This window comes from Pistacia vera, unplaced genomic scaffold (assembly GCF_008641045.1).
Source record: "Pistacia vera cultivar Batoury unplaced genomic scaffold, PisVer_v2 Contig213, whole genome shotgun sequence".
NCBI classification, from domain to species: Eukaryota; Viridiplantae; Streptophyta; class Magnoliopsida; order Sapindales; family Anacardiaceae; genus Pistacia; species Pistacia vera.
The window spans coordinates 381080-407974 of record NW_022196017.1 but is presented as its reverse complement, the minus strand read 5'-3'; the positions used below and the strand labels follow the sequence as shown (position 1 = coordinate 407974).

Below are 26895 nucleotides of genomic sequence, written 5' to 3'. Positions count from 1 at the left end.
CTAAGCTCATTAAGCACGGAATCCTAGATTGATTTATTTGGTTCTTGAATCATCTCTAGCATCCAATACAACGGTGATTACCCAAGAAGCTTAACATGAATTATCTCTCAATCTCTCATGTTCATCATATAAAACAATAAATACAGATAATCACACAATCAAAGCAAAATCATATGAAATAATAATCATCAACTCTCTAACCATTAGAATCCGAACTACATCAAAACCCTAACCCTAACCCTAAAAAGGTTAGTTCATGGCTAATTAATAACAATTAAAAAACGAAAAATTCCAAGTTCAACATCATGGTCACAAGAGAAAAGGAAAAGAATCTCCCCAATTGACAATCCACTGGTTTCACCTCGAATCTTCACACTTTTTCAATCCAAATCACTCAAAATAAATCTAAGAAAATGTAAAAACTGTTGTCTATCTCTCCACGAACGCCCTCAACAAAAAGACTAAGTATTTCTTTTATACCTTGCCCAAAATCCTAAAACTTAGCCTAAAATGAAACTGTGCATTTTACAAAAACTGGAAAATGCAGACTCTCGCCGCGCGAAGAAGGAATCCTCCGCGGCGACAAAGGAACTGAATCGGGTGCTGACTGGCTTATTTCACCGTGGCGAAGAATAACCTTCGCCGCGGCGAAGCTTCCTGAGAATTCTGAAATTACAGAATTGCCCTCCGCTTGCTTCTGAGTCCGAAACTCCAAATCTGTCTTTATTCGCTCAAAATGTCCATTTAACCTGAACACACGAAATGTAAGGAATTAAGCAGCAATTCAGGAAAAATAACTAAGAAGTATCTAAAATCCGCCTAAAAGCTTAAATAAACTATATAATCCTCGGATTATCAAATACCCCCAAACTAGGGACATGCTCGTCCCGGAGCATCAGGTACAAAACAAGATAAAAGAAACCACAAACGTTCAAAAACACAAAACAACAAATGACAAAAAATTGAAAAGAGAAACAAGAGACTCGACTCACAACAACTGCCTAGAATTTATACCAATCTCAAAAGTTTGTTGCAAAATTATTAATAGAAAAATTTTTAACACTCCAAGAAGTTATAAGTTGCATCAAATTTCTTTCTCAATTGGTCCCCCAGTAGTAATCCCCACTTCAATCCACCTTCCGACTTCCCGGATTATTTTATGCAGGAATGCAAAGTTTATCAAATGGTGGCAGACCTCCATAAGCCTAAATATCGAACTACCTCCCACTATAGGACAGACAAAAAGAATCAAAAGGTCTTTATCATACATGTACGCTAGGCTCGGGAATTGGGTTCCAAGAAAGGATAGGAAAACAAAGTAAGAACTCGGTTTTCCTCATGCAAACACTCAAATCAAATCGAACTCCACTTCTTCTCAACCACCAATCAACATGTCCACTAATTTATAACCCTCAAACTGTATCTTCTTATTTCTGATACCATAAATGCGCGCTGGGGAAGTGCGTCTAAGGTGTACATGGCGTTGTTAAACCAGAGGTCGCCAAGTACTGCTAGGCAGTTTTTAAGGCGGTTACTGGTTTCCAGCCGATACCCTTAAACTTGGCAAAAGATTTTTTTTTTATTTTTTGACACAAAAGAACAAATCAATTGAATTGAGGTGAACTACCTCTTTTGTTTTTATTGCCCTTCTCACAACCCCCAAACTATCTTTTAGTTTATTCGTACAACTCTTCCCGTTCTTTGTGTTTGCATTAGGATCGAATTCTCCTAGGGTACGACAGAGTGTTTAGGGTATAAGGATCGGACAATTTTTGGTTTGCCAAGAAAAATGAAGCAATAATAATTCATACGGCTCAATTGGGTGACTAGGGACAATTTCATTCATGGGTCGGCTAAAAAGGCTCAAACGTTCCAAAAGAATGCCTAAATCATCTCCTTAACCATGTCAATCCTAGAATTTCACCTCAAGCACTTCTCTACTAGGTTCTAGAGTCCACCAACATTCAAAACTTTACCTAAGTACATAAAATGAATCTAAGCTGCCGAAAAAGTGAAAATGGTGGTTGAACCACTCAACAAACCTCAATCAAATTCAGTCAATAAACCTAACCTTGAAGCAATGCTTAACATTTCTCAACAATAAATCGCAACAATCCAATTCACATAATTGATTTATACAATTCCATCGGCAAAAACAATCAAACCAAAGTAAAATAAACAAATCAAAAATTTCTAATTTTCCTACCCAAACAAAAGATGACATTGTCCCCAATGTCCCATTACGCATAAATTAGGAATAGAAAAACTAAAATAACAAAGAGTACGAGATAGTTCCCTGATTAATCCGTGAAGTTTCGCTCCACAGTGCACACCCGATCTGTGACCTTTTCATCACCCAACCTGTCAAAACAATTGAAACTGTGGTGTCCACTATGTAAAAAAATCCACTGACTAATATGAAGTATTACAACCTAATCTCGTCCTTGCACAAACTACAATTAAAAGAAATGAAATAACTAAAACTACCACAACCCAAACAAAATAAAACCGAGTTTAATGTTGAAATGAAAAACAAATCAACTAAAACAAATAAAAAAAAGAAAAAAAAAAGGTGTTCCGGTGCTCATTCTTCGCCTCCCTCGTCTTCCTCTTCTTCCTCTTCCGACTGGAGCCCATTCGCTTATCTGAATCCCAGTCAGCCCATTGGAATTCTGAAGTGTCAACGTTGAGCTTGTTGAGCAACTCTTTTGCATATCATACATCATCTGAGTCTGATCAACCAACCAATCCTAATGTTTTGCCAATGTTTCATCATACCCATCATCTGCTGTATCATCTCCTTCTGTGTAGCTGTGGAGCTGGAGTGTGACAGGCCTTGTGTGGTTCTCTGCTGTTTTGTTCCAGCTCTTGGTTGCTCACTTCTGGACGTTCAAGATGCTTCTGAAAATAATTTGAATCGAGGATGGGGGAAGCATGAATACGTTGCTCATCATCATCCACCTTGGCTCCAGCTCTAATGCACAGGCTGTAATGAGATGTGGGAAAGAGTAACTTGATCGCCCTGGTTTGGCGCATGATGAATGTTGTTAAGATAATTCGTCCCACATTTATACTCTTTCCTGTGGCAATAGAATAAAGCAATAATGCCTTCTCGTAATTTACCGTGCTATAGTGCGTTTCCACATCAACCTCGCACTAACAAAATACTGCCACAGTTAGCCATCTGTTCAAATAAGTTCCCTTAATGGTCTTCTTTTGTTTCTTCGACACTACCCAAGTTGCATCTGGTTTTGCAATGACCAGAGAATGATACTATCCTAAACTATGATGCCCTAAACCTTGCGTACTCATCCTGATAAAGCCTAGGCAGGGATAAAACTCATTAATCACGTCTTCTATAAACGGACATCAAGCACTCTCACAAATGCAGTACCCTCCTCACATCCGGGAGGTTGGTATAAAACTCCCTTACTAGCGGCTCTACAGCCGGTTGTGCAGGAGCACTCATAAACGTTCCCACTGTCTCCCTTGACTCCAGTCCAAAGCCAGACTCGCGGTCAATCCGCGCTTAGGAATGAAACCCTTATTTTTTTCTTTGGATAGCCCCTTGATATTGTTTCTGGGCCTCTTCACTCACGAAGCGGTTGTCCACTTTCTTTCCTTTTTCCTTGCCCTTGTATGGAACCTTAACTTTCGGTGCCATTTTCAATAATTCAACTCACAGCGCAACCCAAAAATTCAAGCCTAGGTTCCCCACAACGACCAATTCAAACCTGAAACAGAAATTGAGAACACTTCCAAAAATTCGCACTTACCCCCCAAACTACGATTTCTCCAAATTCAACAAAACACTCCAAAACTCAAAACCCACACTCCTCAATATCACAACATGCACAATCAACCCTTCTTCAACAAAATCGAACTCATAAACACCAAAAAAATTCAAAACTCAACCAACAGCAACTTTTCAGATCTACAATCAAAGCTCGAAATTGTGCGAAAAGAGTTTAGGGAACTTGAGATCTTACCAATACAAAGGATTATCGCCACAATTTACCCAGAATCGCCCAATTGGAAAGCCCCAAATTTCTTGAACCTAAAATTTTCGTGAATTTTTCGCAAAATTGTTGTTGAAATGAGTTGTTTTGGTGATTAGAGGGTTAAGGAGTGAGAAGTTTGGTTGGGAAAACACTTGGAAGCAAAGGATTGAATTGGAAAATTTTTCTCTCAATTGGATTTGAAAAGTCGCGTGAAGAATGAAAAACGAAAGTGGGTATTATAGAAAACTGTCGTCGCCGCGGCGAAGAACGCTTCGCCGCGGTGTTCTCGTTCATAACCCTAGTTTGAAACCCAAGTTTCGCTGTGGCGAATAAAATACTTTGCTGGGGTGAAAACTTACTGTGGCTAATCGCTCCAGCGAAGAAAAATTTTCGCCGCGCGAACTTGCCTTAGTCAAATTTCGTCCAACCTGCTTCATTGCGGCGAAGAAAAATTCTTCATCAGGGTGAAAACTTATAGTAGTTGCAACTATTTTCAGGTTGCTTCGCCCCGGCGAAGTCTGGACTTTTCAAAACTTGTTTTTACACAATGTGCTTCGCTGCGGCGAAGAATACTTCTTCACCCCGGCGAAGTCTGGAGCTTTTTCTTTCCTTGCATCAGCTGAAAACTTCACCTGAAACAACCAAAAACACACAAATTAAAAATCATTCAAACTCATAAAAATCAAACACCTTCAAACACACTAAATGAAAATAGAAAAAAAATTAAAACACTGGGTTGCCTCCCAAGAAGCGCTTGTTTATAGTCAGTAAGCTCGACTCTCTCAATTTTTCACGTCAAAATGTCAGTCGTATGTGATGGATTTGCAACTCATCACCCCATCAATGTATGGCTTCAATCTCTGTCCATTGACTGTAAAATGCCATTTTCTTCATGTGTAACTTCCACTGCTCCGGATGAGTGAATTCTTGTAACCGTGAATGGTCTGGACATCTAGACTTAAGTTTTTTGGGGAATAGCCTAAGTCTAGAATTGAACAACAACACACTTTGCCCCACTTCAAAATTCTTCTTCCTGATATGCTTGTCATGCCACCTTTTTGTCTTCTCCTTGTAAATTCGAGCATTTTCATATGCTTCGAGACGGAACTCATCGAGTTCGTTCAAAGTCAGCATCCTTTCCTCCCCAGCAGCTCTAAATCCAATTTAGCTGCTTGACTGCCCAGTATGCTTTATGCTTGAGTTCCACCGGTAAGTGACATGTTTTCCCATAACCATCCTAAATGGGCATACCAATTGGATTCTAAATGCAGTTCGGTAGGCCCATAATGCATCATCCAATTTCCGTGACCAATCCTTCCTAGATGTATTAATTGTCTTTTCTAAAATGCCTTTAAGCTCTCTATTAGACAGTTCCACTTGCCCACTCGTTTGTGATGGTAAGGTGTTGCAACTCTATGTGTCACTCCATACTTACCCAACAGTGCATCCAATTGCCTATTGCAAAAGTGGGAACCTCCATCACTAATAATTGCCCGTGGTACCCCAACCTTGAGAAAATTGCTTTCTCATAAACTTAATCACTACCCTAGCATCATTAGTCGGCAATGCAACTGCTTCTACCCATTTCGACACGTAATCCACCGCTACCAAGATATATGTGTTCCCAAAAGAATTGGGAAGGGACCCATGAAATCAATCCCCCACACATCAAAAAGCTCAACCCCAAGATGTTGTTCAACGACATCTCATCTCTTTTTGAAATATTACCACTCCTTGACACTGGTCGCACTCCTGAATCATCCGGAAAGAATCCTTAAAGGGGTTGGCCAATAAACCCTGATTGTAGAACCTTGGCTGCTGTTCTAGTTCCTCCAAAATGGCCACTTACTTCCCTTTCGTGACAATGTCGTAGAATGCTTTTCATCTCCTCCTCCGCGCCGCATCTCCGTATCATTTGATCAGCACAGTGTCTGCATAGAAATGGCTCTTCCCAAAAGTAGTACTTCAAATCTAAGAAGAATTTTCTCTTTTGTTGGAACGTCATACCACTTGGGACACCCTTTGATGACAAATAATTTGCAAAATCTGCATACCATGGTGCTTCATCCACTCTCATCAACTTCTCATCCGGAAATGTTTCTGTAATTGGACTTTCCTCTTCATTCCCCTGGATTGGTCTCTTAATTCTCGACAAGTGATCTGCCACCACATTTTTTTGACCCCTTCTTATCTCGAATTTCCAACTCAAACTCCTGGCAATAGAATCCATCTTATCAGCCGAGGTTTCGCTTCTTGTTTTGCCAATAAGTGCCTAATGCCGAATGGTCCGTGTAGACGATCACCTTTGCACCTAACAAATAGAACGAAACTTTTCAAATGCAAAAACCACAACCAATAATTCTTTTTCAGTGGTGGTGTAATTCAATTGTGCATCATGAGTGTTTTGCTAGCATACTGAATTCATGCAACACTTTGTCTTTCCGCTGTCTTAACACTACCCCTAAAGCAAAATCACTAGCATCACACATTAATTCAAATGGCAGTCCCCAATCGGAACTGCAATAATAGGTGTAATACTAATAATTTTTTAAGAGTTAGAAAGGCATGCATGCATTTATCATTAAATCAAACACAACATTTTTATTCAACAAATTGCAAAGGGGTTTAGAAATCTTAGAAAATGCTTGATGAATCGTCTTAAAACCCCGCATGCTCCAAGAAACTTTGGACTGCTTTGACATTTGATGGTGGTGGCAGCTTCTCAATCGCTTCTGTCTTTGCTCGATCAACTTTTATTCCGTCATTTGAAATCCATGGCCGAGCACTATTCCCTCCTGGCCATGAAGTGACACTTCTCCCAATTGAGCACCAAGTTCGTCTCTTTACATCGCTGCAAAACGAGAGAAATTAGTTAGACAACTATCAAAAGACGAACCAAAAACTGAGAAGTCATCCATGAAGACTTCTATGAACCGTTCCACCATGTCTCCAAAGATCGACATCATGCATCTCTGAAATTTTGCTGGTGCATTGCATAACCCAAAGGCATCATTCGGTAAGCAAGGTGCCATAGGGCAAGTAAAGGTCGTCTTCTCTTGATCCTCAGAGCAATGACAATCTGGTTGTATCTTGAATACCCATCTAGGAAGCAGTAATAGGCATGTCCTACCACCCTCTCCAACATCTGATCAATGAAAGGTAGTGGAAAATGATCCTTCCTTGTCGCCTCATTCAATTTCCGTAATCAATGCACACTCTCCACGCCCGTCACCGTCCTAGTTGGTATCAATTCATTACTCTCATTCCTTACTACTGTGATACCTCCTTTCTTCGGAACCACTTGTACCGGGCTCACCCATGGACTGTCAGAATATGATAGATAACCCCGCATCTAAGAGTTTCACCACCTCCTTTCTCACCACTTCCTTCATCGAAGGTTCAATCTTCATTGTGGTTGCACCCTAAGCTTAATATCATCTCTCTATGAGTATCTTATGCATGCAAAATGATGGCAGATGCCTCTAATGTCCGAAATAGTCCATCCAATTAGTAGTCTATGTTCCCTCAACACCCTAATCGACCGCTCTTCCTCCAATTTACTCAAACTTGAACTAATGATCACCGGAAAGGTTTCTGAGTCCCTAAATATACTTTTGAGGTGGGAAGGTAAAGGTTTCAACTCAAGCTTTGGAGGTTCTTCGTTTTTTTCCTTTCCTTCTCTTTCTTTCTCAAAATCAAACTCCTCAAATTCTAGATCTTGACTCTCATTAATCGTTGAAATGCTTCTAACAACCTAGCACATTTATCACTCGCCGACTCATCTACCTCTACTGTTTTTGATTTGGCTATACACGCTTCTAGAGGTAATTGTGGGGTGTTTTTCTTCAATAGATTCTACAACCAATTTATCCACCACATCGACACTATAGCACGAATCCGATTCGGATGGAAATTCATCGCCTCAAGACATTGAAAGTCACTGTTTCATCTTGAACTCTCAATAATAACTTTCCTTCTTACACATCAATTAGTGCTCTTCCCGTAGCCAAGAAGGTCGGCCCAAAATAAAGGAATTTCCTTATCCTCTTCCATATCCAAAACAACAAAATCTGCCGGAAAAATTATCTTATCCACCTTCACCAACACATCTTCCACTATCCCCTTTTGATGTTTTATGGACCTATCTGCTAGTTGCAATGCCATAGTCGTTGGCTTCACTTCACCAATTCCCAATCTCCTGAAAACAGAAAAGGGCATTAAATTAATACTAGCACCTAAATAACATAAAACACGATCAAAATTAATATCTCCTATAATGCAAGGAATAGTAAAACTCCCTGAATCTTTGAGCTTCGGGGGTAACTTCTTCTGGAGAATGGCACTGCACTCCTCCGTAAGCATAATCATTTCCTCATCTTCTAGCTTTCTTTTGTTCGATAAAATTTCCTTAAGGAACCTCGCGTAGCTCGGCATCTACTACAATGCATCTGCAAAAGGAATGTTAATATGCAATTTTTTAAATATTTCAATAAATTTTGAAAACTACTTATCCTGATTCTTTTTCTTCAGTCTCTGAGGAAAATGCACGGTGGAGTGTGATGTGCCAACTCTGGTGGTATCTCGGGGAATGGCAATTTCTCCTCTTCTTTTGCCGTTCATCCTTCTTCTTGTTCTCTTCCTCCAAACCGCTTGGTTTCTCTTCAACTATAATCTCTTCATCAACTTCCTTTTTAGATTTTTCCTTTCTAGCTTGTTCAACTTCTTCCAAAACTGTCCCACTTCTCAAAATTATGGCATTTGCTTGCTCACGTGGGTTAGTCACCGTGTTGCTTGGTAAAGATCCCTACGGTCTCTCATTTAACTTTTCGGCCAATTGCCCCATCTGTACCTTAAGATTCTGAATGGACGCCCCTTGATTTCTGAAATTCGTCCTCGTCTCATTCATAAAACCCGTGGTCTCCTACATGAACTTCCCAAACATGTCCTCTAACTTTGTCACTCTTGGATCTCCCAGTTGATTATTCACCCCTGGTTGGTTATTTGGCGATGTCCTTTAGTTTCATTGATTATTTTGCTGGTTCTGATTGCCCCAAGCCAGATTTGGATGATTTCTCCACCCCAGATTGTATGTGTTAGAGTACGGGTTGTTTGGTTGCCCTAATTTCCTGCCAAGTAGTTCACTTGCTCTGATGATGAAGATGAGGAAGCAAATGTGTTCCTCACTTGACACTCGCTGCTCACATGGTTTCCTGCACAAAAATCACAAGTTAGTTGAGGTGCTTGAATATAGTTTACCTGCATACTTCCTAACTGTTTCTGAAGTGCCGTGAGTTGGGCTGAGATGGCTGTGAAGGCATCAACTTCATGAAGACCCGTAGATTTCTTTGATATCACTCTCTCATTTGGTCTTTGATAGTTGTTGCTTGCCAAAACCTCAAGCAACTCATAAGCCTCCTCTGGTGTCTTATTCTGCAAGGCTCCTCCCGATGCTGTATCCACCATGGTTTGCAAGTTACCCATCAGTCCATTGTAGAATGTTTGGACTTGAAACCAAACTGGCAACCCATGGTGTGGACATTTCCTCATCAATTCCTTGTACTTCTCCCAAGCCTCATACAATGACTCGGATTCATCTTGTAGAAATGATGTGATATCATTTCTCAGTTTTGCTGATTTTGCTGGAGGGAAGAACTTGGTCGGGAACTTCTGTGCTAGATCATTCCATGTTGTGATAGTTCCCGATGGTAGTGCCATTAACCACCCCTTTGCTTTATCCCCTAATGAGAATGGGAATAACCTCAACCTAATGGCGTCATCTGACACTCCGTTCGACTTGAAGGTGTCACAAATTTCCAAGAAGTTAGCAATATGTTGATTCGAATCTTCCTTCAAATCACCATTAATCCTTACCGACTGCTAGATCATCTGGATGATTTTCGGCTTTATCTCAAATGTACGGCTTTATCTCAAATGTATTGGCTTGGACTGCTGGTCTCGTAATGCTTGAACCACTGCCATTAACCGTGGGAACTGAAAATTCCCTTAGTGTCCTGTTTTCTAGTTCTGCCATTTCAACAGCTATTTCTTCTGTTTCAACCACTATATCCTCTCTTTCTCTTCTCTCTCTGTTAAGTCGTCTGGCAGTTCTCTCAATCTCAAGATCAACAAGAACCACTGGGTGACGTCTTACTCTTCGCATAAACTGCACAAAATAAACGAAAGAAAGTGACATCACAAACCAACTGAAAATTGAAACCTAAAATTAAAACTTCAATCTAGCTAACTATAGAAAAACTCAATGTTAACTTAAAACTCAATTCCCGGCAAAGGTGCCAAAAACTTGATGCGTGTTTCCTACAACATGTAAATGTAGCAAGTATACTAGTCACACAAGTAATAGAGTGATGAGTGAGTATCGTTCCCACGAGGATTGTTGCTAAGCACTAAGTTTTCTACCGTTTTCAAGTTGAAGCAATCGAATTCTTTTGGATTAAAGGGAGCAATTTAAACTATAACTAAAATAAAATTAAACTATGAAAGCAAGATTTGAAAATATGGATAAAATCAATTCAAACAAACGGGGAGGGTTTTGACTTCATTTGGACTCTATGGGTTAAACCTAAAGAATTAAACTAAATTCATATTCACATGCATTGATTGTAAATCGAACTCTCTAAGGTGTCCAACATACCTTCTCAGGCTATGTTCTCCTATTCTTCCCTATTAACCTTCCGCACCCAACAAATTGAAAGTTAATAAATCTAAGCTCATTAAGCACAAGAATCCTAGATTGATTTATTTGGTTCTTGAATCTATCTCTAGCATCCAATAATACAATGGTGATTACCCAAGAAGCTTAACATGAATTATCTCTCAATCTCATCATGTTCATCATATAAAAACAATAAATACAGAATAATCACACAATCAAAGCAAAATCATATGAAATTAATAATCATCAACTCTCTAACCCATTAGAATCCGAACTACATCAAAACCCTAACCCTAAAAAGGTTAGTTCATGGCTAAATCAATGAAACAATTAAAAGAAACGAAAAATTCCAAGTTCAACATCATGGTCACAAGAGAAAAGGAAAAGAATCTCCCCATTTGACGAATCCACTGGTTTCACCTTGAATCTTCACACTTTGTTCAATCCAAAATCACTCAAAAATAAATCTAAGAAAATGTAAAAACTGCTGTCTATCTCTCCACGAACGCCCTCAACAAAAAGACTAAGTATTTCTTTTATACCTTGCCCAAAATCCTAAAACTTAGCCTAAAAACGAAACTGTGCGTTTTACAAAAACTGGAAAATGCAGACTTCGCCGCGGTGAAGAAGGAATCTCGCCGCAGCAACAAGGGAACTGAATCTGGTGCGTGACTGGCTTATTTCACCGTGGCGAAGAACAACCTTCGCCGCGGCGAAGCTTCCTGAAGAATTCTAAAATTACGTAATTGCCCTCCGCTTGCTTCTAAGTCCAGAAACTCCAAATCTGTCTTTATTCGCTCAAAATGTCCATTTTAACCTGAAACACGAAATGTAAGGAATTAAGTAGCAATTCAGGCAAAAATAAACTAAGAAGTATCTAAAATCTGACCTAAAAGCTTAAATAAACTAGTATAATCCTCGGATTATCACATGCTTGAGCATCCTGAAAACTGTGTTTAAAACGAGCAGTAAAGCCGCATAGTTCCTGTACCTATTTTTACTAAGTTTTTTTCAGCCCCTATTGTTTATCGATTATGGGTGAATTGAGGAGTCTTTCAGAATCTTTTTTTTTTTTTTGTCGTCTAATCAATACTGAGGTTTAGTGTACATCATACTCGAGCGTCCCGACAACTATGTTTAAAACGAGTAGAAAAGCTACATAGTCCCAGTACCTCTTTTCACTCAGTTTTTTCCTAGCATATAGTGGATCTTGATTACGGGTGAATCGAGGAGTCTTTTTGAATCTTTTTTTTGGCCGCCTAATCATTACTGAGGTTTGGTAAAAAGCATGCTTGAGCATTCTGAAAACTATGTTTAAGACAAGCAATAAATCCGCATAGTTCCAATATCTATTTTTACTCAGTTTTTTTCGGCTCCTATTGTTTATCGATTATGGGTGAATTCAAGAGTCTTTTTGAATCTTCTTTTTCATCATCTAATCAATACTGAGGTTTGGTAAACAACATGCTTGAGTGTCCTGAAAACTTTGTTTAAAACGAGCAGAAAAGCTTTATAGTCCAAGTACCTCTTTTCACTCAGTTTTTTCCTAGCATGTGATGGATCTTGATTATGGGTGACTCGAGGAGTCTTTTTGAATCTTTTTTTTCGCTGCCTAATCGATATTGAGGTTTGGTAAATAGCATGCTTGAGCATCCAGAAAATTGTGTTTAAAACGAGTAGCAAATCTGCATAGTTCCAGTACCTATTTTTACTTAGTTTTTTTCAACCCATATTGTTTATCGATTATGGGTGAATTGAGAGGTCTTTTTGAATCTATTTTTTGCCGTCTAATTAATATTGAGGTTTTGTAAATAGCATGCTCGAGCATCCTGAAAACAGTGTTTAAAACGAGCAGAAAAGCTACATAGTCCCAGTACCTTTTTTCACTCAGTTTTTTCCTTGCTTGTAGTGGATCTAAATAATGGGTGAATCGAGGAGTCTTTTTGAATCCTTTTTTTCCATCTAATCAATATCGTGGTTTGGTAAATAGCTTGCTCAAGTGTCTCGAAAACTGTATTTAAAATGAGAAGAAAAGCTACACAGTCCCAATACCTCTTTTCACTCAGTTTTTTCCTAGCATGTAGTGGATCTCGATTATGGGTGAATCGAGGAGGCTTATTAATCTTTTTTTTGCTGCCTAATCGATATTGAGGTTTGGTAAACAACATGCTTCAGAATCCCAAAAACTGTGTTTAAAATGAGTAGTAAATCCTCATAGTTCTAGTACCTTTCTTTACTCAATTTTTGCAACCCATATTGTTTATCGATTATGGGTGAATTGAGAAGTCTTTTTTTTTTTGGCCCTCTTATCAATATTGAGGTTTGGTAAACAACATGCTCGAGCATCCAAAAAAACTGTGTTTAAAACGAGCAGAAATGCAGCATAGTACTAGTACATTTTTTCACTCAATTTTTTTCTAGATAGTAGTGGATCTTGATTATGGGTGAATTGAGGAGTCTTTTTGAATCTTTATTTCACCATCTAATCAATACTGAGGTTTGGTAAAGAGCATACTCGAGTGTCCCGAAAACTGTGTTTAAAACGAGCAGAAAAGCTACATAGTCCTAGTACCTTTTTTCACATAGTTTTTTCCTAGCATGTAGTGGATCTCGATTATGGGTGAATCGAGGAGTCTTTTTGTATCTTTTTTTTCACCGTCTAATCGATACCGAGGTTTGGTAAACAGCATGCTTAAGCATCTTGAAAACTATGTTTAAAGCGACCAGCAAAGCTGCACAGTTCCACTACCTATTTTTACTCAGATTTTTTCAGCCCATATTGTTTATCGATTATGGGTGAATTGAAGAGTCTTTTTGAATCTTTTTTTTCACCATCTAATCAATGCTGAGGTTTGGTAAACAACATGCTCAAGTGTCCCAAAAATTGTGCTTAAAACAAGCAAAAAAGCTGCATAGTCCCAGTACCTCTTTTCACTCAGTTTTTTCCTAGCATCTAGTGGATCTCGATTATGGGTGAATCGAGGAGTCTTTTTAAATATTTTTTTTCACTGTCTAACCGATACTGAGGTTTGGTAAACAACATGTTTGAGCATCCTGAAAATTGTGTTTAAAACGAGCAGTAAAGCCTCATAGTTCCAGTACCTATTTTTACTTAGTTTTTTTCAGCCCATATTGTTCATCGTTTATGGGTGAATTGAGGAGTCTTCTTAAATATTTTTTTTTCGTCGTCTAACCAGGACCAAAGTTTGTCAACAGCATGCTCGAGCATCCCAATAACTGTGTTTAAAACAACCAGAATAGCTGCATAGTCCTAGTACCTTTTTTCACTCCATTTTTTTCTCGTTTGTAGTGGACCTCGATTATGGGTGAATCGAGGAGTCTTTTTGAATCTTTTTTTTCACCGTCTAATAAATATTGAGGTTTGGTAAAGAGCATACTCGAGTGTCCCAAAAATTGTGTTTAAAACGAGCAGAAAAGCTTTATAGTCCAAGTACCTCTTTTCACCCAGTTTTTTCCTAGCATGTAGTGGATCTTGATTATGAGTGAATCGAGGAGTCTTTTTGAATCTTTTTTTTCGCCGGCTAATCGATACTGAGGTTTGGTAAACAACATGCTTGAGCATCTTGAAAACTGTGTTTAAAACGAGTAGTAAATCTGCATAGTTCCAGTACCTATTTTTACTCAGTTTTTTTCAACCCATATTGTTTATCGATTATGGGTGAATTAAGGAGTCTTTTTTGAATCTTTTTTTTTTTTATCCGTCAAATCAATACTGAGGTTTTGTAAACAACATTCTCGAGCATCCTGAAAACTGTGTTTAAAACGAGCAGAAAAGCTACATAGTCCCAATACCTTTTTTCACTTAGTTTTTTCCTTGCTTGTAGTGGATCTCAATTATGGGTGAATCGAGGAGTTTTTTTGAATCCTTTTTCGCAGTCTAATAAATATTGTGGTTTGGTAAATAGCTTGCTCGAGTGTCCCGAAAACTGTGTTTAAAACGAGCAGAAAAGCTACATAGTCCCAGTACCTCTTTTCACTTAGTTTTTTCCTAGCATGCTGTGGATCTCGATTATGGGTGAATCGATGAGTCTTTTTGAATCTTTTTTTTCGCCGTCAAATAAATACTAAGGTTTGGTATAGAGCATACTCGATTGTCCCAAAAATTGTGTTTAAATGAGCAGAAAAGTTTCATAGTCCTAGTACCTCTTTTCACTCAGTTTTTTTCCTAGCATGTAGTGGATCTCGATTATTGGTGAATTGAGGAGTCTTTTTGAATCTTTTTTTTTGCCGCCTAATTGATATTGAGGTTTGGTAAACAGCATGCTTGAGTAACACGAAAACTGTAATTAAAACGAGTAGAAAATCCATATAGTTCCAATACCAAATTTTACTCAGTTTTTTTCAGCCCATATTGTTTATTGATTATGGGTGAATTGAGGAGTCTTTTTGAACCTTCTTTTTACCGTCTAATCAATACTGAGGTTTGGTAAACAGTATGCTCAAGTGTCCAGAAAACTATTCTTAAAACGAGCAGAAAAGCTGCATAGTCCCAGAACCTCTTTTCACTCAGTATTTTCCTAGCATGTAATGGATCTGGATTATGGGTGAATCGAGGACTATTTTTGAATCTTTTTTTTTGCTGCCTAATCGATACTGAGGTTTGGTAAAAAGCATGCTTAAGCATCATGAAAACTGTGTTTAAAACGAGCAGAAAATCTGCATAGTTCCAGTACCTATTTTGACCCAGTTTTTTTCAGCCCATATTGTTTATCGATTATAGGTAAATTGAGGAGTCTTTTTAAATCTTTTTTTTTTTTTTTTTTTTTTTACTAAGGTTTGGTAAACGGCATGCTCGAGCGTCCCAAAAACTGTGTTTAAAACGAGCAAAAAAGTTGCATAATCCCAGTACCTTTTTTCACACAATTGTTTCCTTGATTGTAGTGGATCTCGATTATGGGTAAATCGATGAGTGTTTTTGAATCTTTTTTTTTTGCCGTCTAATCAATACTAAGGTTTGGTAAATAGCATGCTTAAGCATCCCAAAAACCGTGTTTAAAACAAGCAGTAAAGCTGTATAGTTCCAGTACCTATTTTTACTCAGTTTTTTTCTAGCATGTAGTGGATCTCGATTTTGGGTGACTCGAGGAGTCTTTTTGAATCTTTTTTTTGCAGTCTAATCAATACAGAGGTTTGGTAAACAACAAGCTCGAGCATCCCGAAAAATATGTTTAAAACGAGCAAAAACGTTGCATAGTCCCAATACCTTTTTTCACTCAGTTTTTTCCTTAATTGTAGTGGATCTCGATTATGGGTTAATCGAGAAGTATTTTTGAATCTTTTTTTCACCGTCTAATCAATACTGAGGTTTGGTAAAGAGGATACTTGAGTGTCCTGAAAACCGTGTTTAAAACGAGCAGAAAAGCTGCATAGTCCCAATACCTTTTTTCGCTCAGTTTTTTTCTAGCATGTAGTGGATCTCGATTATGGGTGAATCGAGGAGTCTTTTTGAATCTTTTTTTTTCGCCATCTAATAAATACTGAGGTTTGGTAAAGAGCATACTCGAGTTTCCTGAAAACTGTGTTTAAAACGAGCAGAAAAGCTGCATAGTCCAAGTACCTCTTTTCACTCAGTTTTTCCTAGCATATAGTGGATCTTGATTATGGGTGAATCGAGGAGTCTTTTTGAATCTTTTCTTTCGTTGCCTAATCGATATTGAGGTTTGGTAAACATCATACTTGAGCATCCCGAAAACTATGTTTAAAACGAGCGGTAAATTCGCATAGTTCCAATACCTATTTTTACTCAGTTTTTTTCGGCCCCTATTGTTTATCGATTATGGGTGAATTGAGGAGTCTTTTTGAATCTTTTTTTTTGCCGTCTAATCAATACAGAGGTTTGGTAAACATCAGGCTTGAGTGTCCCAAAAACTGTGTTTAAAACGGGTAGAAAAGCTGCCTAGTCCTAGTACCTCTTTTCAATCAGTTTTTTCTTAGCATGTAGTGGATCTCGATTATGAGTGGATCTCGATTATGGGTGAATCGAGAAGCCTTTTTTAATCTTTTTTTTTGGTCGACTAATAAATACTGAGGTTTGGTAAGTAGCATGCTTGAGTGTCCTGAAAACTGTGTTTAAAACAAGCAGGAAAGCTACATAGTCCCAGTACCTCTTTTCACTCAGTTTTTTCCTAGCATGTAGTAGATCTCGATTATGGGTGAATCATGGAGTCTTTTTGAATCGTTATTTTTTCCGTGTAATCGATACCGAGGTTTGGTAAACAGAATGCTTGAGCAACCCGAAAACTGTGTTTAAAACGAGCAGTAAATCCGCATAGTTCCAATACCTATTTTTACTCAGTTTTTTTCAGCCCATGTTGTTTATCGATTATGAGTGAATTGAGGAGTCTTTTTGAATATTTTTTTGCCATCTAATTAATACTGCGGTCTAGTAAACAACATGTTCGAGCGTCCCAAAAACTGTGTTTAAAACAAGCAGAAAAGCTACAAAGTCCTAGTACCTTTTTCATTTAATTTTTTCCTAGCTTGTAGTGGATCTCGGTTATGGGTGAATCGATGAGTCTTTTTGAATCTTTTTTTTTTCGTCGTCTAGTCAATATTGAGGTTTGGTAAAAAACATGCTCGAGTGTCTAAAAAATTGTGTTTAAAATGAGCAAAAAGTTGCATAGTCTTAGTACCTTTTTTCATTTAGTTTATTCCTCGCATGTAGTGGATCTCAATCATCGATGAATCGAGGAGTCTTTTTGAATCTTTTTCTCATCATCTAATTGATACTAAGGTTTGGTAAACAACATGCTTGAGCATCCCGAAAACTATGTTTAAAACGAGCAGTAAATCCGCATAGTTCTAGTGCCTGTTTTTACTTAGTTTTTTTCAGCCCATATTGTTTATCGATTATGGGCGAATTGAGGAGTCTTTGTGAATCTTTTTTTTTGCCGTCTAATCAGTACTGAGGTTTTGTAAACTGTATGCTTGAGCGTCCCAAAAACTGTGTTTAAAACGAGCAGAAAAGCTACATAGTCCCTGTACCTTTTTTCACTCAATTTTTTCCTAGCTTGTAGTGGATCTCGATTATGGGTGAATCGAGGAGTCTTTTTGAATATTTTTTTCTCCGTCTAATCAATATTGAGGTTTTATAAGCAGAATGCTTGAGCATCCCGAAAACATGTTTAAAACGAGCAGAAAAGCTACATAGTCCCAGTTCCATTTTTCACTCAGTTTTTCCCTAGCTTGTAGTGTATCTCGATTATGGGTGAATCGAGGACTATTTTTGAATCTTTTTTTTTGCCGCCTAATCAATACTGAGGTTTGGTAAAAAGCATGCTTAAGCATCCTGAAAACTGTGTTTAAAACGAGCAGAAAATCTGCATAGTTGTAGTACCTATTTTTACTCAATTTTTTTCAGCCCATATTGTTTATCAATTATGGGTGAATTGAGGAGTCTTTTTAAATCTTTTCTTTTTGTCGTCTTAGCAATACTGAGGTTTGGTAAACGGTATGCTCGAGCGTCCCAAAAACTGTGTTTAAAACTAGCAAAAAAGTTGCATAGTTCTAGTACCTTTTTTCACACAATTGTTTCCTTGATTGTAGTGGATCTCGATTATGGGTGAATTGATGAGTGTTTTTGAATCTTTTTTTTTTGCCGTCTAATCAATACTAAGGTTTGGTAAACAGCATGCTTAAGCGTCCCAAAAACTATGTTTAAAACAAGGAGTAAAGCTGTATAGTTCCAGTACCTATTTTTACTCAGTTTTTTTCTAGCATGTAATGGATCTCAATTATGGGTGACTCGAGGATTCTTTTTGAATCTTTTTTTTGCCGTCTCATCAATACTGAGGTTTGATAAACAGCATGCTTGAGTGTCCTAAAAACTGTGTTTAAAACGAGCAGAAAAGCTGCATAGTCCCAATACCTTTTTTCACTTAGTTTTTTCCTAGCATGTAGTGGATCTCGATTATGGGTGACTCGAGGAGTCTTTTTGAATCTTTTTTGTCACCATCTAATCAATACTGAAGTTTGGTAAACAGCATGCTTGAGCATCCCGAAAACTGTGTTTAAAACGAGTAGTAAATCTGCATAGTTCTAGTACCTATTTTTACTCAAATTTTTCCTAGCATGTACTGGATCTTGATTATAGGTGAATCAAGGAGTCTTTTTGAATCTTTTTTTTCGTCGTCTAATCGATATTGAGGTTTGGTAAATAGCATGCTTGAGCATCCCGAAAACTGTGTTTAAAACGAGTAGTAAATCTGCATAGTTCTAGTACCTATTTTTACTCAAATTTTTCCTAGCATGTACTGGATCTTGATTATAGGTGAATCAAGGAGTCTTTTTGAATCTTTTTTTTCGTCGTCTAATCGATATTGAGGTTTGGTAAATAGCATGCTTGAGCATCCCGAAAACTGTGTTTAAAATGAGCAATAAATCCACATAGTTCTAGTACCTATTTTTACTCAGTTTTTTTTCAGCCCATATTTTTTATCGATTATGGGTGAATTGAGGAGTCTTTTTGAATCTTTTTTTTTTTTTGCCATCTAATCAATACTGAGGTTTGGTAACTAGCATGCTCGAGTGTCCTTAAAACTATTTTTAAAACGAGCAGAAAAACTACATAGTCTTAGTACCTCTTTTCACTTAGTTTTTTCCTAGCATGTAGTGGATCTCGATTATGGGTGAATCGAGGAGTCTTTTTTAATCTTTTTTTTTTTTTTCGTCTAATCAATATTGAGGTTTGGTAACTAGCATGCTCTAGTGTTTCGAAAACTATGTTTAAAACGAGCAGAAAAGCTGCATAGTCCCAATACCTCTTTTCACTCAATTTTTTCCTAGTATGTAGTAGATCTCGATTATGGGTGAATCGAGGAGTCTTTTTGAATATTTTTTTTCACCGTCTAATCGATACTGAGGTTTGGTAAATAGCATTCTTGAGCATCACAAAAACTTTGTTTAAAACGAGTAGTAATTCTGCATACTTGCTGTACCTATTTTTACTCAGTTTTTTCCTAGCATGTAGTGGATCTCGATTATGGGTGAATCAAGGAGTCTTTTTGAATCTTTTTTTTTGGCCGTCTAATCAATATTGAGGTTTGGTAACTAGCATGCTCGAGTGTCTCGAAAACTGTATTTAAAACGAGCAGAAAAACTGCATAGTCCTAGTACCTTTTTTCACTCAGTTTTTTCCTAGCGTGTAGTGGATCTCGATTATGGGTGAATCGAGGAGTCTTTTTGGATCTTTTATTCTCCGTCTAATCAATACTGAAGTTTTATAAATAGCATGCTCAAGCATCCTGAAAACTGTGTTTAAAACGAGCAGAAAAAACTACATAGTCCCAATTCCTTGTTTCACTTAATTTTTTCCTAGCTTGTAGTGGATCTCGATTATGGGTGAATCGAGGAGTCTTTTTTAATATATTTTTTGGCCATCTAATCAGTATTGAGGTTTGGTAAATAGCATGCTCGAGTGTCCCGAAAACTGTGTTTAAAACCAGTAGAAAAGTTGCATAATCCTAGTACCTTTTTTCACTCAGTTTTTTCCTAGTATGTAGTGGATCTTGATTATGGGTGAATCAAGGAGTCTTTTTGAAACTTTTTTTTTTTTTTTTTCCATCTAATCAGTACTGAGGTTTGGTAAACATCATGCTCGAGTGTCCTAAAAACTGTGTTTAAAACAAGCAGAAAAGCTGCATAGTCCCATTACTTTTTCACTCAGTTTTTTCCTAACTTGTAGTGGATCTTGATTATAGGTGAATCGAGGAGTCTTTTTGAATCAATTATTTTTTCTGTTTAGTCAATATTGAGGTTTGGTAAACAGCATGCTCAAGTGTCCCGAAAACTGTGTTTAAAACGAGCAAAAAGTTGCATAGTCCTAATACCTTTTTTCACTCAATTTTTTCCTTGCATGTAGTGAATCTCGATTATCGGTGAATTGAGGAGTCTTTTTGAATCTTTTTTTTTTTTTGTTGTCTAATCGATACTGAGGTTTAGTAAACAACATGCTTGAGCATCCCGAAAACTGTGTTTAAAACGAGTAGTAAATCTGCATAGTTCTAGTACCTAGCGCCACACAACCGTCCTTCGTCGAATTTCGGCTGAATCCGTCGCAATAATTCCTACCACCACCACTTGACTCACTTGAACCTCCTCTTCAAAATCCCTATACTCCCTTACCCTAATTGACCACCAATCCTCTCCAGCATGCATCTAGGGTTCTTTGTAGGTTTCTTTGATTTTGATTGAGATTTTTGGTTGATTGATGAAATTGAAGTTTGGGTTTTGATTGGTTGATATTGTGGAGTGTTTTTGTGTTTGATTTTGGCCAGAAATCCTTCACCGATTTTCCCCCCTTTGTGCCTGCCAACCAACTGTTTGGTTTTTCCCTAAACGAAACTCCCCTAGCTCAACCAAAACACTAATCTTGTAAAGGGCATTTTAGTAAAATAATATTGAAGTATTTTGTAATTACTGTCAACCAAACACATTAATTATTTATACAGTCCACATGAACCAAACATAATAATAATTTATACATATTAATAGTTAAGGTTATCTATCTCAATGGCAATCATATACTTTTTGTAATAAAACATTATCGACATATTCAAATCCTTTCCAATTCAATACAAAAGATTCAGTTTAGTTCAAGGCAATGTGCCAAACACACTCTAATTGAATGGTTAGTAACTTCTTTTCGTCCACTGCAAACTGTTAAAAGTTTGTACCCTAAGGGGCCGTTTAGATCGGGTTGATATTATATAACAGGGGTAATATATTTTAAATTGGGTAGATAACCATGTTTGGTTGTTTTGTAAAAAAACATTCCCCCCAAAAAAATGTCAAACATTGCCAAATTGGGGGTAAATCGCCGGGAATAATATTACTTGGGCAGAGGGTGTTATTAAAATATTACTCCGGTAATCCAAATTTTTTGTCCAATTTTGCCCCAAAATAGTGGACAATGTGGACAAAAATATCATTGGCTTTGTTAGTAATTACAAAACACTCAATTTGCACAAGAAGACAGATTTGTCCTCAGTTTTTTAATTTTTTCGGACAAAACTACCCTGCTTATTATTAATATTTTCATAAATGCCACGAAATATTGGTGTGCCATATTATCCTCACATATTTGCATATTCTGACCAATATGCCCTTTTATTTCCCTAAAACTACAATATAAAAAGAAAAAAATTCTCAGCCCTAAACCTCCATCGCCATCGTTGGTCTTCTTCTTCTCGATCTCTTTCGCGACTTCATCATTCCGATCGCCATTTCCCGGTAAGTCAAATGCCCTATTTCCATTGTATTTTTCATTTTGGGTTTGTTTTGCGTTCGTTAGTCTAAGATCTCGCTCTTGCCTCTACCATTGGTCGACCATCTTCGCCACAGTGCCTCGGGTCTTCGTCTCCATCTGTTTGATCCGGACAGCACCCCATTCACCATTTTCGATAAGTCCCTCGCCCTTTTTCCATTGTATTTTTCGTTTTCTGTTTTGTTTGCGTTCGTTGGTCTAACTTCTCCCTCTTCCCTCTGCCGTTGGTCGACCATCTCCGCCACAACAACCTCGGGTCTTCGTCTCCATCTTTTTGCTCCCGACAATGACTTAACAATAAAATACTTGGCTAAAATATAAGAAAAACAATTTTGTTAATTGATTATTTCTTTTATTAACCAAACACATTAATTATTTATACCCAATAATCATCTAAAGGGCATTTTAGTAAAATGTAATCAAGACATCTGCTCTTACAACAAACCAAACAGATTAATTAGTAATAAAAATAATCATCCCAAGGGAATTCTAGTAAAAGGGTATTTCAGGACATTTGTTATTACTATCAACCAAACGCATTAATTATTAATACATCCCAATTAAACCAAGCACAATAATAATTTAAACCCGATAATCTACAATGTAATCTTTCTTTCCGGTAATATTATTACTAAGATAAAAAAAATTATATGATCCCAACGCCCCCTAATTAATAATATCCCAGTTCACAATCATACATTAGGAGAGCAACATTAGGTGGAATGTTGATAATTTACCAACCAGGGGTAGGAAATCTTTCACAAAAGATAGGGTGCGAAAATGTAATTTGGATTTTTTGTTTTTTTATTTTTTTAAAAATTAAAATAAAAAAAAAAAAAGGAAATCAACGGTGATGCGTTAGCGAGCGTCCATCAGGCTGCCGTGGGTCCCCACTATATAAACTCTCCTCCATCATAACACCACTTCACAAAAAAACATCACCAGATCTCCCCAAATTTTCACAAAATCAGGGTTTTCCCGTAAACTAAAAATCGAAAAATGTCTTCGTTGAAGAGAGTGTTCAACGAGATTAAGGGGATGAAAGTGAAGGATTTGCCGGAGTACGTGAAGCCAATGCTATCACGGAACTACGTGAAGTCGGCCTTTCAACGAGGTTTGGACAACTACCATGCCAAGTACATTCAGACAAGCTCCATTGATCCTCTCTACCATGTCTGTTTCGGCGGAATGATCTTATCGTATCTCCTGGCTCTCCCCGAGGAGCGCCGCCATCTTGAGCACAAGCAACATGCCAAGGAGCACGGTCACTGATGAGGTCAAGTTTATTTTTTATATTATTTTGTTTTGTTTTGCTTGAATTTCTGGGTTTTTTTTTTTTTTTTTTTATGGGTCTATTGGTTTGAGGTTTGATTGAAATGGGTAGTTGTTGGTTTTTGATTTTAGTGGTGGGCTTTTGTTTTTGCTTGTTGATTGGTTGGAAATGTTTGTTGATTAGGGTTTAATTGAATTTGCAGATTTTGTTTGGGTGATTTGAATTGTAACCTAATTTAACTGCTAAGGTTTTAACTTTGGCTCCCGTTTGTTTGGCGAGAAAGAACGAAGGGGACGTTTGGTTCGTTATCTGAACAAAGATTATATAAAATTAGGAGCTGTAGGTGCAGTCAATTTCTCTTAGAACAACTAAAATTAACCTTGTATTAATTTTCTTTTGGAAGACATTTTAATAAAAATCACTCTATTTTGAAAGTTGAGCGTTGTTGAAGAAATTTTCCTACTTGCCTGTGAATGAATGGTAGCAAAATGCCACTTTTTATTGAGTTTATTACCTCATTTTCTCGATGACCAAACAATATGACTAGAGTAATATTTCAAGACTTTTACATCCTTATTATGTCATGTCAGGCCGAACTCTTTTCTTGTGCTGTTTGTCTACAATGTGGTTGCTTAAGAATGAATGACAAAAGCAGCATGTTGATGCTCATAACATTGTGTTCTTTGGTTATTGGAGCACCAATTCTATTAGAAAATACTTTACTCTTGTTTGGATTGTATAAGAGGGAGACTTGAGTCTGGAAAGATAGACTGATAAATATAAAAGAACTAAGGCTATTGTTTTAGTGGTTTTGGTAGTTGATGGACTATCTTTATAGCACTGGAACTAAGTGGAGTAAGAATGAACTTAATGTGGTGGGAGTGTATGAGGGAAGGTGAGGATCAAAGGTCGCCTCATCGCTAGTTTTAGGAGAGGCCATAATGGTTACCAGGGCTTCGTGTGACGAGGTTGACAGCAGTGTAACACAATTGGAGATATTCTTAAAAGGCTTAGTACATGCATAGCCAACATTTCCTTATTTTTCATATTTTGAGTAGCTTGTATCAGATTTTTAAGAGACCATCCTTACCTTTGTATATGGCATTTTGTACCTTTGCTTCTATGTTATTTCATTTTGGCTTGTCTAATCAAAGCTAGTTCTCAAAAATATGAATTACATTTCAGCTGAAGGAACTGGCAACTTCACTATTTAGCAATAATTAAGGATGTGTAGAGTGCATTTCTATTTTTTTTTTTTTTTTTTTTAATTTGAAGATGAACTCGACTTAATACTGCATCTCAGATTTGTTTGACCTATAGGCTTTATTTGTGTGTTGTGAATTTCATATCCATCACCCACCCCATTTCTCTTTTATTATTTAGTCTTTTAATTTACCACCACCCGTTTAATTTGATGTCAATACTCAAAGCTATTTTTTATTTTTGACATTCCTTTTTTGAGGAATAATGGTAAGTTCATCACCTCACCTGAATTTTGGCCTCATTCTTTTGGACATCGGGTCTGGAAAATAGGTGGAGAACCTTCTTAGAAGGAAAGTTTTTGATAAATTTTGTGTTTTGAAAAGGTCTCTAACGATTTTAGTGGAGGTTTATGACAATCTTTAAAATCACCAGGGAGGTTTATGGCGAATATGGATACTAATACAGTGTGCCCGGTTTTTAGTAATACCTTACAAGAGGTTACTTAGATAAATTTACCAAAAACTGGCTGTACTTGGGTGACTGTTACAAATATTACTGAGAAATGTATTTGATTGGACTTATGAGCACTATAACTAAAATATAATAGCTTGCTGCTTGTTCAAAATAATAATACTATACCTAGGCACTATTACAAATTTGATTGCACTTGAAGGACTATGACTATAGTGTACATTTGTACTCAGCTTGCTGCTTCCTTTCTTTGAATAATAATATCTTCTTATTTGGTTATTGTGATCAAATAATTAGCCTTACTTATGGTTTTTTTCACTGTGTAATTTGGTGCTATTACGAATTTTCTTTTTCCACAGTTGTTCCCTTACTAATTTACAATAATTTTGTATAATTGATCTTAAGAATAAACATTTATGTCTTCTTGCTTATTGCAGGTTGTAATGTGCCTCCTGTGGGTTGATTTGGAGATTGTTGATTGTTTTGCAGTTTTTTCTTTCTGGACATTTTATTTGTGGCCATGAAGATACTTTCCTCTTAAATGCATACTGCTTTAAATGATGAAATAAGATACAGTTTATAATGAGTATTGAACTCAATTTCTTCCATGATTGACTGCTGTATTAATGACCATATTTTTGTGATTTTGCTTGTTTTCAGTTATGTGCTGTCCCTATGTTTACTGTTTGCCTAAACCTAGTTTTGATACAATCCCTCATTCTTTAATGCAGTTCATAATCTAGCAAATTGGCATCCCGTGTGCATTTATAGCATCACAAATTTTAACTTGTATGTGTACTCTCTAGGTACTGAACTAGAAAATCCCTGGCATCCAATATTCTTCCACACTCGAAGATGGTACCCAATCATCTTTTGCATCCTTCTCATCATCTGAACAGAATTATATGTAGTTCCCTTATTTTTTTTAATCATCAATAAGTTACAAATGCCTACCGATTCTTTCAGGTCTCGCAACAACCATCAATCATTGTCGACCTACCACGGCCTCTGGGCGGTAACTCCATTTATTCAAACAAAAATCTTGTCTAGTTGACAAAGAGCATTAATAACCACATTATACGCGTAAGCATCATCAGGTTTACAATGATAAAAGGTAGTTAACCCTTCTTCACCTAGGACTCTACATCTCCTCTTCTGCACATTTGTTTTAGAAAATCCCAGAGACCCTTTGTATTATTTCCTCTAGCTAAAGCAATGGCCATCTCTCTACAAGTCGAGACTTTCAGAGTGGCAAAACCCAATTAACTTTTCAACCCAGTAATAGAATTCGAGGGCTTTATTGGGTCCCAGAGTGACTTTTTGTGGGTCTCTATATATAAATAAATCGTAAACTTATTTTGTTTAAATGTTCTCATTTTTTCACTCTCATATTCTCGCTTGAAACTGAAAGTCGTCATCATCATAATCTGGCAAGTGAGTTATGTATAATTTTATTTGGGATGTCACCATGAGAAAATTTGCATTGGAGTGGTTTTAGTGATCATGTTTATTATTATTATTTTGGTATAATAAATATTTCTATCATGTTTATTATTATTATTTTGGTATAATAAATATTTCTTCTTTCATTTTATTTTCTTTTAATAATTATCAATTACAGTCATGTGGGAAATCTCCATCAAATTAGCGTTCAAAGGCCACAACTACTATTCCCGCCACATACCTATTCACTAAACTCCGTTCCAAAAAGCCACAAGCCTATCCAGTCCCAAGAACATTTGTGATTTTAGGCAATAATTACTTTGAGACCCTTCTATAATATAAGCATATATTAAAAAATTATTTCAAATTTATTTTTCTTGTCTTTTGAGATGCAAAATCACTAATTAAATTTTTATATTCAAATTTAGAAACTAAATATTTTTTAATTGATAATATAGTCAAATTACCTAATCTTCCTTGTGACATGGTTGAATGCAAATAAAATTTTATTAACTTTAATTTGGAAAAATTCTTTCTGTTGAAGCTA

The 26895-nt window shown here is 37.0% G+C and overlaps 1 protein-coding gene and 1 non-coding gene across 2 annotated transcripts; both read left to right on the top strand.

The window, feature by feature from the left end:
• Positions 1-9522: 9522 nt before the first annotated feature.
• Positions 9523-9629, top strand: LOC116129773. Its single transcript, XR_004127949.1, has one exon. It is a non-coding gene; the product is annotated as a small nucleolar RNA R71 (small nucleolar RNA).
• A 13249-nt stretch (positions 9630-22878) lies between these two features.
• Positions 22879-25476, top strand: LOC116129749. The gene is made up of 2 exons (XM_031415467.1): positions 22879-23234; positions 25343-25476. Exon 1 carries the CDS (start codon positions 22958-22960, stop codon positions 23228-23230), a length of 273 nt encoding a protein of 90 aa, XP_031271327.1. The 5' UTR covers positions 22879-22957; the 3' UTR covers positions 23231-23234; positions 25343-25476.
• The last annotated feature ends 1419 nt before the right edge of the window (positions 25477-26895 follow it).

Bases quoted from the DNA above. Each gene is read 5' to 3' on its own strand.
- LOC116129749 (XM_031415467.1), top strand. From the start codon at position 22,958: ATGTCTTCGTTGAAGAGAGTGTTCAACGAGATTAAGGGGATGAAAGTG.